The 18,882-nt window shown below is 41.9% G+C and overlaps 1 protein-coding gene across 1 annotated transcript in view; it reads right to left on the reverse strand.

The window, feature by feature from the left end:
• Positions 1–18,882, reverse strand: part of LOC311051993 (limbic system-associated membrane protein-like) — a gene marked incomplete at its 5' end in the record, with an annotated part of 197,863 nt that overhangs the window by 15,525 nt on the left and 163,456 nt on the right. Inside the window, 2 exons of the mRNA XM_084066741.1 lie at positions 948–1,079; positions 8,208–8,333. Coding sequence (XP_083922867.1) covers positions 948–1,079; positions 8,208–8,333 — 258 coding nt within the window. The remainder of the gene's footprint in view (positions 1–947; positions 1,080–8,207; positions 8,334–18,882) is intronic.

The raw sequence follows: 18,882 nt of genomic DNA on the forward strand, positions 1-18,882 counted from the left end.
ACTGTTGTTTAAACTGTAGGGCAACTTGCCAACTTTACTCACAAGTGCCCTTGTATTAGCCTAGTATCTGTGATATATTCTAACTCGTAATGATACAACTTGTGTGTAACTGGCTGTTAAATACACAACTTTATATAATGTAACTTGTAACCGGACAGCGGTCTCTGTCTGACTGCCGAGACCGCCGTCTCTACGCAGCAGCAGCAACAACTAGCTCTCTTCTTCCTGTTGTACCTTCACAATAAAGTGTCTCCCATTTACTGCCCAATGCAGCACATTTTACACTGGTTATTATTAACAGGAAATAGGTGTAACCTAACAGCGTGTGACAAACTCTTTTCTTTCTACCTCTCTCTCTCTCTCTCCCAGAAACACACGCACGCTGTTAAGAGAGAGAGAGAAAGAAAGAAAGAAAGAAAGAGCGAGCGAGCTTGCAAAGCAGAGAATTTGAAATATGCCTAATTTGCGGTGATAATTAATGAACTGCCATGTCATTATCAACCGGTCAGGATGTCCGGAGAGATTTATTTTTTCCGGTTTGTCATAAAAAAAACGGTCAAAACCGGCAATTATCGGACTAACGCGACCTCTGGCCCACACCTGTTGTGTTATGATAATGAGGGGGAGAGTATGTTTTTACTATGTCACTAAAGCGCTGTTTCTCTATTGGCACGTTTGACCCTCAAGGTTTCAGCCTCCAGGTAGAAACTCAAAATAGTCAGAGAAGACATAAAACACCATAAAAACACCACCAGGGGGCTTAATGAAGTTCTATCAACCTCATAGACACATGAAAAACTGAAAAAGTGCAAAACCATGGCACCACCTCTTTAAGCAAAATGTATCAAAATGTCTCTAAATATGGAAACAAACTAGAAGATGAAATACGTTTTCTGCTATCCATCCCTCCATCCATCATCCATCCATGTGTTTGTGTCTTCTCTTACAGTTAACGACCACGTTGACATATTTGACGTCGGGCGTGGCCACGTCGTTGCTGGCCTTGCACTGGTAGCGTCCCGCCTGGTTCCTCATGATATCTGTGATGTCCAGGTACTCCTCTCCATCCAACGGCTCCGCTGCACATAGAGGGACACATCCAGCCAGAGAGGAGGAGGAGAGGTGAGAACAGAGCAGGGGTTATTATAGTTAATAGGCTCTATGCACAGCAGCCATATTATCACTTCCTTCCCAGGTGTTACCAATGATACTAATGAAGGCTCTGTTCCATTCTAGCACAGTGGTTTCCACAACCCCCATAACTCTGAGAGTGTACAAATGGAACCAAATGGACCCTTACGGGTCCATTTGGTTCCATTTGTACACTCTCAGAGTTACACACCCATAAGGGGCCATTTGGAAGCCCATGAGGGTCCCTGGACCCCAACTTTAGACCCACTGGTGTAACAGAGTGTTTCCAGTGAGCCAACATGCACAATATCAGCACCCTGACTCTGTTTGACCAGAATGGAACAGAGCCTTCATTAGTATCATTGGTAACACCTGTGAATGTCTTCATAATATGGCTGCTGTGAATAGAGCCTATTAACTAAGACAGTGCATGGTTCTCAACCTTTTCAGGCCGTGACACCCCCAAAATAATTATAGTTGAACTGGGACCCCCCCACCCCACCAGGCTCTTGGAGTTTTAGGAGTTGAGGCATTCAATTTAGTTTGACACGGTTCCACAGATAAATACAGCTAAAATAGCCGATGTACAAGCTCACAACGCCTCGCAACGTGAGGCGTTGTGAGCTTGTAGATCGGCTATTTTCAAAATGTTGGCCTCTTTCTTATATTATTTGACAATTATGCCAATGTTTGACCAGTTTTTATAGTATAGTTTGTTGATTACTTTTGATGCGGTAATGGTCTTTTTTCTTTTCTTTCTTCTTTTTGTTTCTGAGGAATTAAAAAGGTCTCAGTCCTCAAGTTGTCACTTCACTGTCATCTGGGGACCCCCCCCCCCCCCCCCCCCAAAAAAAAAAAATCTTGTCGGGACTCCTCCCCATGCATCCAACGGCCCGCCAGAGAGGAGAGATGAGAACAGAGAGAGAGAGAGGAAGGTGAGAGGGAGAACACAGAGACAACGAGAGGAGAGATGAAGGGATGAGGGACAAACATAGTTTAAAAACTATTGGTGTAAAAACTTTAACTACCCAAGCATCCACATGAAGTTCATGAACTGTGTCTCTCTACACTTGTTTTCTTCATTCTAGCTTATTTCTCTCACTCAGCGCTCTCTCAATGTGTGTGTGTGTGTGTGTGTGTGTGTGTGTGTGTGTGTGTGTGTGTGTGTGTGTGTGTGTGTGTGTGTGTGGGTGTGTGTGTGTGTGTTTGTGTGTCTGTGTGTGTGCGCGTGTGCAGCAGTCCCAACTCAACTTCCCCTTTCTCTCTTTTTATTCCGAATCTCACCTTCTCTCTCACTGTAGTTTTTGCATTTGTCACTTCCTCTTCTAATTACGTTTTCCTGGGTAGCAACTTCCCATTCTGTGGGTTTCTATCACAGTGCTGACTGTCTATTCTCCATGTTGTCTGGGTGTGAAGGCTAAGAAAAGCTCATTCTGTCGACAGTGGGATGAGCATTACTCTGTGTTTCCTGCCCACCTGTTCCCAGACACTCAATGCAGTTACAAATCCACAAATCCTCCACTCTTTCTGCAAATGATTTGTGTCGAGCATAAAACCCCACAAGGCACATTTGTTGTTTAAAAAGAGAGAAAGAAACAAAGACTTGACATGTGGTGCCAATTAGCATCAAAAGTTTTTTTTTTTTTAAACTTCCAATTTATAGGCTAAGTGTCCTTGAGCAAGACGCTGAACCCCTAATTGCTCCCGATGAGCAGGTTGGTGCCTTGCATGGTTTCCTCGACCATCGGTATGTGAATGGGTGAATGGCACAATCAATGTAAAGCGCTTTGGATAAAAGCGCTATATAAATGCACCATTTACCATTATATAATGGATAGGGGAGGTTTCTTTTCTTTTTTTTATCCTTTTTTTTTTTTTTACAAAAATCTTCTCTTCAGGGGATCCCCGGAACAATATATTTTCACATCAGGATCTGTGGCCAAACACATCAATTTGGCTGCTTTGACATGGACATGTTTGAGAATCACTATGTAATAATAATCAATGATCTTTAGGTAAGAAGCTTTACACGTGTCCATACAATCATGTATGACCTTATCGTGATCACACTCATTATAGTGAAGCAGATGGATAACACATTTTTACATTATACCTATTCTCATACAGCCTCCTGCAACTATACCATTTATCACATGACACTATGACCCAACATGCTTATGTATTTGGCTGCGGACCCCCATCTCAAAACATGTTGTTCGAGGGACGCCACAGAAGCAAAGATTTTTTTTTTTAAATGTTCGCTTTAAAAGCATATATATATATTCAAAGATTTGCACAAATGTTCACGATTTCTCAAAATTAGCAGATCTACAAGCTCATAGCGCCGCGCTATGAGCTTGTAGATCTGCTATTTTTGAATAGCCCAATGTATAAAATAATGGTTATAGTCGTTACACAGATGCGTTCCCGGTTTTAACGGGTTAGACACAACGTTCTCTCTCTTCTTTAATCACTCAAACCAGACTATAGGAACAGTGGAGTTGTTGCTTAGGACCCAATCTGGGAACCCATCGCCAAATAAAAAAGGAAAAACAGCGCCCTCTGCTGTTTTTTACTCTTTCACTTGCAAAAATGGAGCACACATGCGTAAGGAAACCGGGGTTTTGGTCTGCCTTCAGCCTTTCACTTCCGGTGGTGCGACTATGTTTTCATTCCCACTAACAATATTTCTACACGGAACACTAACACCACTTCTCCCAGAGAACATGGATCGTTTTGGTTATAAGCCCACTTGTTTCTATGATGAAAGAGCAAGTTAAAATGTGAATATCTTTCCGTGGTTTTGTCTGCTCCGAGGACGCTATTGTTAAATTAGTTTTGGTTTGTTTCTAGTGGGGAAGGATCGGTACACACGTAAATCCCGCCCACTACATTTGATTGGGTAAAGTGCGGCCTGCTTCCTGATCTGAAGGCACGCCCACTTGTAGGCCAGTGCGTACGCGATATGACGAACCCCCCCGACAGATTCAAGCGGAGAGCAGAATCTGTTCTTGAGAGATTACTTAGGACCTGATCACTCAAACCAGACTATAGGAACAGTGGAGTGTTGCTTAGGACCTGATCACTCAAACCAGACTATAGGAACAGTGAAGTGTTGCTTAGGACCTGATCACTCAAACCAGACTACAGGAACAGTGGAGTGTTGCTAAGGACCTGATCAGACTGGTGAGCAGAGAGCTGAGGAGAGATTTCAGCACCAAGGACAGCTCCGAACTCCGTAGATGAGCTATTTGTAGATTTGCAACCAGTACAAAGTACAACATAGAGCTTAATGTACTGTATGTTTTGTAATAACAATCAAATCTACAGATATCTTGTAACTACACTTTTCAGTAACACTTTACTTATAGGCCGGGTCTATAATGCATTATGATCAATCTATCATCCATGTATCCATGCACTCTCCCCGCTCTGCCTGTACATCTGTCATTAACAAAACAAACAATTATCATCTCATTATATTCACACTACAAACAGAGAGATGGGAGACACCACTGAAACCTGGTGACAGTCATATTCAACGTGACACCTTGAGAAAACCCTCTTAATCCGTACTCTAGACAGCCAGTTGAAAAACAACTTAAAAACAACATCCAACAGCAGCACATTGGAGCCATAATGATGTTGTTTTTTGTGCATTTTGATGATGACAGACTTGAACTTGAGCTTCAGGTGTTATTTGTTTTTATTCTGTTCTTTCTTCTCAGAAAGGAGGACATTTTAAAGACGAAATTTAGTCTTGACACATTTCGTATAGAGCTTTATGGCTTTGTGGTGTGATTTATTTCCACATTCAGTGAAAATAGCCGATCAACAAGCTCACAACATGTCGCGCTGTGTTTCATAGATCGCGTAGTTTTTTTCATTGAGTATTCTGGTGTTTGATGTCCTAGTGTCTGGTAGTGCTTGTTCTTTGAGACCATAGACTGTAAAAAAGAAATGGACGAAGCTACGCCATTGGTTTCTACAGACCGTAAATGAAGCCGATTGTTCAGCAATTTCAAATCCGCCATCTTTCTTTATCGCGTCATATCCTGCAGAATGCCACCAGACCATTATTGGTCGGGTAGCTTGTCAATCAAGAGCGGGGGGGCGGGGAATGAATGCTATTGGTTGTGTAGCTTGTCAATCAAATCATCCCGCCCCTCCTAGAGCATAACCTACTTTATCGTCAATTTTAAAATAAATGGGACCATAGTTTACCAAAATGCATATCATGATAATTGAAATTGAATTAAGATAAATTCTTTCTGACACCACCAGGGGTAAAACAGTGAAACTACAGGCCATTCATATGAACTGTTTCTTCTGTATTAGCCTCAAAACTTTCAAGCTGGGCCCTTGTTTGAGACACACGTACAGGTATTTGGGGGTGTGGCCGAGCCTGCCATTGGATTTGTGAGATGGATTATACAGGAAGCACCTTTGTATTGCTCGATCTCCTAATGTTTTCCTAGTGGCTATTCCTTAGTGCTGCTTCTGATTACACTCTGCTGTAGGCATTTACATACCAGCAGAGCAGGTGGAACAGATATGATAGGCACTCATTTTGAAAATGAGGTTTTCATATTGTATTTGTATGCAGGGCACACACACACACACACACACACACACACACACACACACACACACACACACACACACACACACACACACACACACACACACACACACCAGAAATGTGGCAGAGTGAAGTGGCACTATGGCCAAAGGGTGAGTGTGTGAGAGAGAGAGAGAGAGAGAGAGAGAGAGAGAGAGAGAGAGAGAGAGAGAGAGAGAGAGAGAGAGAGAGCAGGCTGGCAGGCATCATTATGTCTCTCAGCAGTCCTACCCTGCACCCTTCTACCTCCCTGGATTAAAACAATACACTCTGGAGGAGAGAGAGGACAACCTGCCAAAACAACACAGACCCCCCCCCCCCCCCCCCCCCCCCCATCTCTGAAGACACATGTCTTAGCTCCTGGATGATGGTTCTAAACCCCCCCTGGTCCTCCCCACACAACAGCTTCAAGCTCTCTCTCTCCGTTCAAATCAAAGCCTTGAGGAGGCTGGTCTGCCCACCATAGCTCACTTTAAAGACCAAAGACAGGAGATATAATACTGTGTGTGCGTGCGTGCGTGTTCTACTTTGCAGTATTGATAAAGTGGAAAAAGTACTCCAATGTTTTACTTAAGTAAAAGTACTTAAGTAAAACATTGGAGTACTTTTTTCCACCTCTGTGTGCGTGTGTGAGGGATAAACTTAAGCGGTAATTGACCAAGACACAAATATATAGTGACTTTCAATCAAAAAGAGAACATGGTGACAATAAAAAACACGTCTTCATCCATCGCCGTCACAGTGAGTCATCAGCTAAAAGGCGCTGTGTCGTTACCCGCTATCTGGAGTCTCCAAACCTCCCACAAGTGTTGCATTCATTTCTGGGTAGCATGTTTTTATATTCTACTCTGACCTGAAACCATATCAAATAAAACTGCTAAACCAAACATGAGGTGTTTTTATTATTATTTGTTTTATCCAGTGGTAGAAACATTTACTTAAGTACTGTAAGTAAAATGTTGAGGTATTTATACTTTACTTGAGTATTCCAATTTCCAATACTTTTGCTTCTACTCCACTACATCTCGGATCCAAAAATGTTACTTTTACTCCACTACAATTATTTGAAGACTTTAGTTACTTTCTAAATTTAGATTATTATTACAAAACATACATTACCCACTTCAGCCCTATATACATTTCGGCCATTTGTAAATAGCCAATCTACAAGCTCACAATGCGTCGCGATGTGACGCATTGTGAGCTTGTAGATCTGCTATTTTCAAAAGATGTTTATACATTTGAAAACTTCAAAATGGGACATTCTGCATAATGAGTACTTTTACTTTTGATACTTTAAGTACATTTTGATGCCAGTACTTTTGCACTTTTACTCAAGTACATTTTGAATTCCGGACTTTTACTTGCAACAGAGTATTTCTATATTACAGTATAAGTAAAACATTTGAATACTTTTTCCACCACTGCTTGGATCTAAGAAATCGGACCAATTATCGGTCAGGTAAGAGTGATATGAATGATAGGTCATCCTGAGTGCTGATTGGCTTGAATGGGTAGAGAGGCTGCCTGCGAAACAGAAGGCCCCTGGTTCACCTCCCAGCCCTGGTCTTTGTGTCCTTGAGCAAGACACTAAAACCCTAACTGCTCCCCCTGTCTGAGCACTCATCATGACCACCAGCCATCAGCTGGGTGAAGCTGAAACTGAATAGGCTCTATTCACAGCAGCCATATTATGAAGACATTCACTGGTGTTACCAATGATACTAATGAAGGCTCTGTTCCATTCTGGTCAAACTAACCTCGCGTCACCAGTCTTTCCACCTCGGAGGAAAGCCTGGTATGCGTTACTAAAGATATGATCCGGTCTAGGCCACGCCTACTGAAAAAGAAAAAGAAAAAATAATCCTCTTTCCGGATTGTCGCGATCCGGTTTTGCGGTGCCGCTTTGTTTTGGTTCCCCAATCCCTATTTAAATGGAATAGAATTTCCCCGTGGGCTAATACGTATAATACAGACGCTAAATAGTCTCCGGAAAGTACACTCACATTTATATTTAAAAAAATAAGCTAAACTACGCCGCATCAAGGATTTTATAGGACGGACCTATTTTGGGGTGAGACGTCTTTCCGGTTTGTCGCGATCCGGTCCGCTCCCGACCGGATCATATACCCGAAAAGGAACGCTGCCCAGGCTAGGTCAAACAGAGTCGGGGTGCTGATATCGTGCATGTTGGCCCACTGGAAACACCAGTGGGTCTACAGTTGGGGTCCAGGGACCCTCATGGGCTTCCAAATGGCCCCTTACAGGTGTGTACCTCTGAGAGTGTACACTCTCAGAGTTATGGGGGTCGTGGAAACCACTGTGCTACACTAAATGGAACAGAGCCTTCATTAGTATCATTGGTAACACCTGTGAATGTCTTACAATATGGCTGCTGTGCATAGGGCCTATTCCCCCTGTGGGCTAAAACGACGGTGTCCCTTTCCCTCCCTACCTGAGGGGTTGAGTAGTCTCCAGGTGATGATAGGATCTGGTCTGCCACTGGCCAGACAGCTGAGTGTCACGTTACTGCCCTCGTTCACATTGATGTCTTCTGACACTTTGTAGATGTTGGCTGGAACTGGAAGGACAAGGAAAAACATATAATTTAGGAGCATACTGCATACAGAAGGTCACTTTTTACATGTCATATACACCAGGATGAACCTGGGTAAGCCTGGATACAGCATGACGTTTTTGGACTTTCTGGTGTCGTTATGGTGTGTTTGCAGTGGTGTAAAGTAACTTTACTGGAGTATTTGCCATTGTCTGCACTTTTACTTCTACTCCACCACATCCCACAGGCATATGTAATACTTTTATTCCACTACAATTATTTGAAAACTTTAGTTACTAGTTACTTTGCAGATATAAATTATAATATCATGAAACAAACATTAACCACTTGAGCCCTATTTCATACGTAGGCTATTTGAAAATAGCGATCTACGAGCTTGTAGAGAGTAACTAAAGTTTTCAAATTGTATTGGAGGAAGAGTACAATATTTGCCTCTGAGAAGTAGTGGAGAAGAAGTAAAAGTATAGACAATTGGAAATACTCCGGTAAAGTAAAAGTACCTCAAAATTGTACTTAAGTACAGTATGAGTAAATGTACTTAGTTACTTTACACCACTGCAAGCGGGCGACACAAAATAAAGGTGCTTCTAACATTGCTCTACCGAAAATAAGTTGCTGCATGTGAGGTTATACGTATGTTAGCATACTAGCATATAGTTAGCTGTTGCGCTACAACAGCATGGACTGCAGTGACAGGGTGAACAGTGCAATGTTTAATGATTCAAATACTGCAAAGAAAATCCCAAGACAGAGTTGATATACAGTACGTGCTGCTTGGCCCCAAAACTGTGCTGGATATTCTGAAAGAATGAGCTGTCTCCATTGTGTGGGAAAATAGCGTTGGGAAAAAAAATATATATTGAGGCAACCCTAGCATGCACACACCTACGCATGCACGCTCGCACACATGCACACGCATCAGTGGTGGAAAGTACTGATGCGTACATTCACTTAAGTACTGTACTTACAGTAAGTGCAATTTTGCGGTATTTGTAAAAGATTTTTATACATTTGAAAACTTGAAATGGGACATTCGGCATAATGAGTACTTTTACTTTTGGTACTTTAAGTACATTTTTATGCCAATACTTTTGTACTTTTACTCAAGTAAATGTTTAATTCCGGACTTATACTTGTAATGGAGTTTGTCTACATTGCTTTACTTAAGTAAAGAAATTGAGTACTTTTTCCACCACTGACACCCATGTACGCACACACGCACGCACGCACGCACACGCGCACACACACACACACACACACACACACACACACACAAAAAGGAATCCGGCCCACTTAATGGGTTTGACACCCTCTACAAGAGGGTGGAAATATCTGCTCCAGAACGGGTGCAGTACGTTAGTCCGACAGCGCATTCCTCCGACAGCGCAGTGCTCCGACATTAAACAGTAAACCCGAACCAAACCCGCACCCTAACCCTAACCGCACGCGGATGCCACATAGTCGGAGAAAAGGTCTGTCGGATTAACGCATGCCTCCCCTCCAGAACACGCCTGGCTACGATCACAGCTGTCATGACCAGTGTGTGCGTATTAACGAGCTTCGCTTCTCACCAACTCTCTGAGGACACTGATCATTTTCATCCTAACTGCGTGTGAATATTAGCGCCGCTGTTTTTTGAATTGGCCTGTTTTTTTTTGCAAATAGACTCATTTGCATAGAATGGGGCCGAGTTGGAGCCAAATGTATGAATCACTGGAGCACTGAGATGCTATTTGCTTGGCAATGCAGTGAGGGCTACATTTCAGCCTTTGCTTGTGCTTTATTTTTGGCCTATTTGTGCAGAAAAAAATGTGCAGTCGTATACATAAAAACTAGCTGTTCTGTGTTAAAACTTTAAGACCGGGAACCCATCTGTGTGTCATTTTAAGATATCTTTGGCTATTCAAATATAGCAGATCTACAAGCTCATAGCTTGTAGATCTGCTATTTTTGAAAAATCATGAAAATATGTGCAAATCTTTGGATATATTATTGTCTCCGCCAGGAGACTATGTTTTCACTTTCCTCCCCCCCCCCTCGGCCAAGCTAACATTGGTCAAGCCTCACGTGACACGTGACAATACGTTGAAAGAGTGTGCTCGGATTGGCTAGTGAGACGCATGACGTATAGTGGCCTATAAATAGATGTGTCACTTTGAAAGAGTCTTGGTCTCTTTCAAAGTGAGGTAAGACAGGAATAATCACGAAATGGCTGAGAAATGGCGGAGCAATACATTATATAGACACACTGGTGTCATCACAATACGTAATATAAATAGCTTAGACAGGATTAATCAAGAACAGTACATTCCAGTACAAACTGATATCACAGTTGATGACAGTTGATAGCACGGTTCTGCTGGCGGAGACTTGTGCTCCGAGGAGCACATTTTCTAGTATTATTATATTATTATATTTTTTAAAGCAAAAATGTTTAACTCAAATCTTAGGGTATTCTACAAATGTCTTTTAAATCCTAACCGTCTTTTGAAAAAAAGGTATGTTGCTATAATCAGTGGTTCTCAAACTTTTTCATGTCAATGACCCCCAAAATGATATGTATTAGGCCACGGACCCACATCTCAAAATATTTTGTTCCAGGGACCCCCAGAAGCAAACATTTGAGTTAAAAACGGTCGCTTGAAAAAATACATATAAAAATACAGAGAGAGAAGAGAGACAGAGAGAGAGAAAGAGAGAGAGAGAGAGCCAGAGAGACATAGAGAGAGAGAGAGAGAGAGAGAGAGAGAGAGAGAGAGAGAGAGAGAGAGAGAGAGAGACACACCGAGAGACAGAAAGACAGAGAGGAGAACTCTTCTCCTGTTCAGCTGGATTAAGAAATGTCGACATGTTCTGTTTTAAAGCTATTCAGCTATTCAGCTGTAATCAATCAGTGAGGAGGAGGGGTCTATATATCACCATTATAAACTGTAGGTGGGCCATGAAGCATGAGACATCGTATATGCAGATAGGAGAGCGATACATACATAAAAAACAATGATCAATGAGTATGGAATGCAACTTAAACGTCTCACTCCACTCCCATACATTAGGATTTCATATCATAATGCTGCAGACATCGGGAGAAAGCTCGGCACAGTCTGTGCTTCTGTGACCTTCTGCGTAGCTTAAAGCCCAATACATTCTCCTTCTGACGTCCGGACATTTGTTCTGAAAGGAAGGTGATATATAAACTACAAATTGATGCCATTCAGAACTTCTGATGGAAAGAACTTTTCCTCAGAACTTGTGCACCCCCAGATGTCCAGACTGTCCAACTAGCAGTGGTGTAAAGTAACTAAGTACATTTACTTAAGTCCTGTACTGCACACTTTTGAGGTACTTTTACTTTACTGGAGTTTCCCATTTTCAATACTTGTACTTTTACTCCACTACATCTTAGAGGCAACTATTGTACTTTTACTCCACTACAATTATTTGAAAACTTTAGCTACTAGTTACTTAGCAGACATAAATGATTACATTATAAAACATACATTAACCAATTTAGCTATTTTATACCTAGGCTATTTTCAAACATTTTAGAGTACTTTTACTTTTGGTACTTTACGTACATTCTGATGCCAATACTTGTGTACTTTTACTCCAGTTACATTTTGAACACAGGCCTTTTACTTGTAACAGACTTCTTCTACATTGTGGTATTGATATTTTTACTTAAGTAAAAAATGAACAATGCAAAGGATCTTCCATAAGAACGTGCCTCTGACCTTCAGGCAAAAAGGAGGAACAACTGTGATCCGCACATATCAGGGATTTACACACCCCTTTGCAGTGGTGGAAAAAAAGTACTCCGATATTTTACTTAAGTAAAAGTAGCAATACCACAATATAAACATACTAAAAGGCCTGTGTTCAAAATGTTACTTGAGTAAAAGTACAAAACAAAGGTTTTGGCATCAAAATGTACCAAAAGTAAAAGCACTAAAATGTTTGAAAATAGATATGTATAAAATAGAGCTGAAGTCATAAATGTATGTTTTATACAATAATAATGAATATCTACAAAGTAACTAGCAACTAAAGTTTTCAAATAATTGTAGTGGAGTAAAAGTACAATATTTGTCTCTGATTTGTTGTGGAGTAGAAGTAAAAGTACTGAAAATTGGAAATACTCCAGTAAAGTAAAAACACCTCAAAATTGTACAGAAGTACAGTACTTGAGTACATGTACTGTACTTAGTTACTTTACACCACTGCCCCTTTATGAATTGCACGTCGGTTTTTGCTTAGAGAAAATACACCCTCATTTAGTCACTTTATTTACACGTTATTTGCACTGATATGTACGACCAGCTTAGTGAATCGGGATTGTCTTTGTGAATACAATGTTGTCTTAACCAGTCTGTGTTAGAATATGTTAATATTACTAACACTATGGGTCTATTTAGTCTCTCTGCTCTTCTATTGACACATTTAGATCTTATCGTCGGGTAGCACACCTACTGGTTGATAAGTGGTACTGCCTGAAGCTCAAAGCACAATATCTCTCCTGCCCAAGCGGGCATTCTGCTTTTTTGAGAAATGTTCAGCATGCATCCCACACCACACCACCCACACAGCCAGCCAACCACACAATCGTGCACACACGCACGCATGCATGTACACGCACGCATGCACGTGCACGCGCACACGCGCACACACACACACACACACACACACACACACACACACACACACACACACACACACACACACACACACACACACACACACACACACACACACACACACACACACACACACACACACACACACACACACACACACGGCCACAGAGTATAAGCCATCTCTCTAATACCAAGTGACAACAGAGGCACACACTCTTGCCAAACAGCATTTAAATGAAGCTATACAGTATATCCAGAGTTATGGCTGGAGTCACATGACCCAGAGCCAAAATGAAGATGTGCTTCCAGATATGAGAGATGATGGAGGAGGAGGAGGAAGGGGGGGGGGGGGGCTTATGAAAAGAGCGATGCAGAGGCCACAGGAAAATAGATTGAAGTGACACAGAATCCAATAGGTTGTATGCACAGCAGCCATATTGGACAGAAATTGGGCCCCTTCCTTGCTTCCTTCACAGGTGTTACCAATGACACTAATGAAGGCTCTGTTCCATTTAGTGTAGCACAGTGGTTCTCAAACTTTTTAATTTCAAGGACCCCCATAACTCTGAGAGTGTACAAATTGAACCAAATGGACCCGGGAGGGTCCATTTACTTCCATTTGTACACTCTCAGAGTTACACCCTCTCAAGGAACCATGAGGGTCCCTGGACCACACTTTGAGACCCACTAGTATTTCTAGTGAGCCAACATGCACAATATCAGCACCCTGACTCTGTTTGACCAGAATGGAACAGAGCCTTCATTAGTATCATTGGTAACACCTGTGAAGGAAGTAAGAAGAGGCCCAGTTTTTCTCCAAAATGGATGCTGTGCATAGAGCCTATTGGCTTTTGTCCCCCCTCTGCCCCTCTCCAAAACAACGAGCAGCACCCCAACCCCCACCGCAAATCCTACCACCAGGGAGAGCTTTTTGTTAAGAGCAGGGAGATGTCTGACTGGACACACTCACTGCCAGGGGTTTTCTAAAACAGGCTGCAAGCTTCTGCCAGCATTTTTTTAAACAATTTTCTTACCTTTTCAAGTAGTCACATAACGTCACCTTGCTAAACTAATGGCCTATGTCATTTTTTTTAAGTTTTTCAGGAAAAATAAAAAAAAACGGACCCAAAACAAAACTATGATATTTCTTAATCATTTCACCCAAAATGTTTATAACAAATTACGACTATTTAAATAGAAATAACACTGTCTGTCAGTTATGTAACATAAGAGATTTAAATAGGTTTAAATAGGATTAAATCTGACTTGGGCCAAAAAAGAAAAGCAAAAATAATAAATACAAAATGGCCTAAATCAGTAAATAATTTGGCTTAAGTCACAAAACCATGTGACTTAGGCCAAAAAAATGACTATTTTGGCCTAAGTCACACTAGGGAGTTAGGCCATTATACTAAAAGGGGAGGGAACAGCAAGATTTTACCAGAGGTGGCCAGTGTCATGAGGAGCTGACTTAGGCAAAAAATATAATTTTCCTCAAAAAATGACTTAGGCCATTAGTTTAGCAAGGTGAGGATAATATGTATCTCCAGTATGATCGATCCCCTGATGGTTGCTAATCACGGAGGGTTTCACTGTGTGCAATAAAACAAAAACGACGTCCCGTTTGTTTGTTATATGTCGTTAGCATGTCTCGACAAAATTACATCACAGCAACACAGGAGCCGGGATACAGAATATTTCCCAAACACTTTAACCAGGAAGTGAATGGAGCAGTAAATCTTTGGATCATGTTATCTCCTGGTTCTGATGTCAAAAAAAGTAGAAAATAAATAAATAGATATCTTATTTATTTTATTACATTTTTTGGGGAAAAAATATGTTTTAAAACGTTTTGTGGCAGGCAAGTGTTGTATTTGAAAACACGTTTTTAAACGCTTTTTGGCAGGCAATGTGTTAATACGAAGAAGCTCAGATTAAAATGCATCAATTAACGAATTGGAAATAAATCAATGCATTGCTGCCATATTGATGAAGTCTGATCACTCCCTATGGAATGGTGAAGAGAGGAGAGGAGATACACTGTACCTGCTACTTGTCATGTCTTGTGTAATGAAGACCAGTGGTTCTCAAACGTTTTCCTGCCAAGAACCCCCAAATTGATATGTATGTGGCCGTGGACCCCCACCGGAAAATATGTTTTGCCAGGGACCCCCAGAAACAATGATTTGTATATATAAAATACAATTGTAAAAACAAAAATGCAGAACTACAAGCTGTAGTTCACACACACACACACACACACACACACACACACACACACACACACACACACACACACACACACACACACACACACACACACACACACACACACACACACTGACAGAGAGGAGAAAGACAGAAGAGAGGAGAAAGAATGACATTTTTAACTCTCAGACAGACTATTTTCAATTTCAAACCCGCCATCTTTCTATATCGTGTCATATCCTAAGCACCCGCAAATTAATGCTATTGGTTGGAACCAGAGCGGGGGTGGGGAACGAATGCTATTGGTTGTGTAGCTTGTCAATCAAAGCATCACAAGGTACCCACGCCCCTTCTAGAGCATACCCTACTTTATCATCAATTTTAAAACTAGAAACACTAGAAACATATATGACAATTTTTATTAAGGTAAGAAAATCAAGTCTAAAGTTCGGCAAAAACCCACCCACTTGCATTGAGAGTTATTTCTTCTGACACCAGCAGGGGTAAAACAGTGAAACTACAGGCCATTCATATACACTGTCACTTCCTATATAGACTCAATTTCAAAGGCAGATGCTGGGTCCCTTGGGATAGAGGGATAAACACACACTTTTTGGACATGCCAACAAACACAAACACACACCCACACCCACACACACACACACACACACACACACACACACACACACACACACACACACACACACACACAATCGTGCACGCACGCTCACATTTATCCATTTCTTAACTGACGGTGGCTTGAGCTGCTCGACTGTTCATGGAATCACCAATAATTGGGTTATTATGAAGTAGATGATTGTACTGGCTTCTTTAGGCTTGACAGCTTTCTCCTGGACATTCTCTCCTTACAGATTAGTCATCTTATTTAAACTCATGAAAAAGGATGAGTGGAGAGAGAGCAGCATTACAAAGACGCAACTGAACTCATTGCAAACTTCAAAGTCTCAGATGTGTTTGGAGACAGAGAGAGAGGGAGAGAGAGAGAGAGAGAGAGAGAGAGAGAGAGAGAGAGAGAGAGAGAGAGAGAGAGAGAGAGAGAGAGAGAGAGAGACTGCCTGAGAGTAATTAGGGAGGAATGTGGATGCGTTGTTTGTGTGTGGGAGTGCAATGCCGTACGTCTGCGTCAGAACAGAGCCGCCGCTAGGGTAGTTCAAACGGTACGGTCGCACAGGGCCTTGCACTTGGGGGGCCTCGCGCCAAGCAAGGTTTTCAGAATCAGAATCAGGTTTATTGTCACATCACAGGTTTACAAGGTAAAAAAGTGGGTGAAATTCGTTTTTGTACATCACTCCCATCGCAACGTTAGATTCCGTAGAAAGAAGAGTGGGGAGAGAGAAGAGGAAGAGGGGTAGGGGGCAAGTGGGAAGGAGATCAACAAGAGAACAATAGAAGGCCAAAAAACAAGTTATCTACATATTTACAAAGTACCTGAGATAAGAGACAAACTAAGGTGCCTGAGCATAGCAGCAATGTATGTATACTGTGCATGATATACTTGTAGACGCTAAGGTGCTTAGAGAGAAAAAAAGCGCAATAATACAAAACAATAATTTATATATAAAAGTGAACAGAATCACGTTTATTAAGCGTCCATCCCAGACCTAAAATCTAGTTTTGCTTACATTTGTAGAATAGTAATTTGCATGTATCCTTGCTGACGTCGCTGTACCCAGTATGCTATGCATGACTGTCTGCGTGCGTGAGTCATCTATCAATTTAGTAGTGGTGGAAAAAGTTATTAAGTACAGTACTTAAGTAAATGTACTTAGTTACTTTACACCACTGCAATTTAGAACACATTGGCACATGGTGGTCAGGTGTAAGGTGTTTGGTGGATGGTGTGCGTGGTGGATAACTTGAAGTTTGAAACACACAATGTCGAGAGAACGAGATAAGTGGAGGAAATTTGAGTCAGGGGCTGAAAAAAGCAAAGAAAAAAGAAGAGTTCAATGCCTCGCTGAGAGGTTCATTTGATAAATTCATTACAAAAATCAGCGATCCAGGCGCCCCAAGCAGCCGCTGCATGGGCCCCGCGTCGGGACAAGTGAAAATTATGTTTTGGAGGCAGGGGAGGCTAGCAGCAGCTACAGCACGAGCACAGGCACCAGCAGGGCTGCCCAGCCGACGACAAGCAGTGAAGAGGAGGAGGAAGATGCAGTTCATAGCAGCAGTTCATAGCAGCAGCAGCTGCAGCAGCCAGCCCAAGTTGACGTTGTCATGACGACCAGTGAAGAAGAGGATGAGGAGATTCAGGAGTGAAAACGGGTCTGACTTGATGGACACAGGCAAGAATAAATAAATAGTATTTAAAAGTTAAAAAGGTTGTTAACACATTAGGTGCCAGAATGTTATATTAACAGATTACGTTCTGTGCCAGAAATCTCACCGTTAAGCTACGCGGTGCTGTTTAAGCTGTAGACTCCAAAACGAGAAATCCATGTGAAACAAAGCATGCTTTCATTTTGCACGATGGTCCTGGCTAACGCCTGGAACGATAACATCTCTTTTTTCCCCAGCGTAAAAAGTTATAGGGGTTTTAGAGAAGGAGATAGAACGGAAGCGGATGGGAGCCATGTTTTTTCACACGGTGATCCATCTGTCCTTTCCTTCTCAGAATCACCATGGGTGATTCCAGAGCTGCTCCAGCCCCTCCCGTGTGGAAAAAAAACAAAAAACAAAGAGACTGAAAACACGGACAGACCGTGTTCGGCACCAAAGCGCTACTCTGTGAAAACACGTTCAGACCGTGGCACCCGATGTGTTAAAAGGGGATACAAATTTCTTAAAGTATGTTGTGTTATATTTTGTTTAAAAATACAATGTGAAATTCATGGTAGCTTACAATTTAATTCATTGGGAGTTTATTTATGTTTTGTTAAGAAGAGCTAAACCAGCAGAATTTAATATGGGGTTAACATGACACCCGACTTAATGTTTTGAGGGCAAAAATAATAATACGTTAATTTAAAAACGGCGCGCGTTGATGCTCCCGCTGACCTCGCATTTCTCCCAGACGGCTCTGCATCAGGACTGCGCACAGATATTTTCTTTCCTGAAAACCTGACGAAGTTGCCCAAAGAAGAATATGGTTTTAAAGTAACACACTTATCGTTTCCCTGCCTGCCTAACGACGGCTGGATTAACACATTCTGATTGGTTAACTGACAACGGTGCCACAGGATTTCCACACCACTTGCTTTGCTTCAGATCTACCTGATCTGACACACAAATAGAACAAATGCCAAAAAACATGCACGGTTCAATACTTTCTATTGCCAACGTGTTATGGTGCTTTCTGTCGATATCACGCAGTTTGTCTCGCCTTCTCACGTATCTGGCATTTGTGGTACATCTGAGCCGTTTGCCGATTACAATCTGTGATGCGCATAAACGCACGCAATGCGTCTAATGTCGGACAAATCGATCCCGACCGCATCCGCTCGTCTCGTTTGAGAGTAAGAAAGGATGGCTCAGGTCTCATCATCGATATGTCTGTGGAGTTACAGCAGAACAGAGAGGATATTCTTCTATCCATCTCCTCCTTCATGTGTCTGTCTGTTCACACACACTGCTTCTCTGTCATCTCACAGACTGCTGTTCCCACTCAGATAAAAATGATATCCCACTGCTGTGTGGATGAGTGCAGGAACACACCGACACACAGCGGTGGTGTTACACGGTGTAGAGGCCAG

The sequence above is a fragment of the Gymnoscopelus microlampas genome, assembly GCF_963454915.1.
Source record: "Gymnoscopelus microlampas genome assembly, chromosome: 1".
Taxonomy (NCBI): domain Eukaryota; kingdom Metazoa; phylum Chordata; class Actinopteri; order Myctophiformes; family Myctophidae; genus Gymnoscopelus; species Gymnoscopelus microlampas.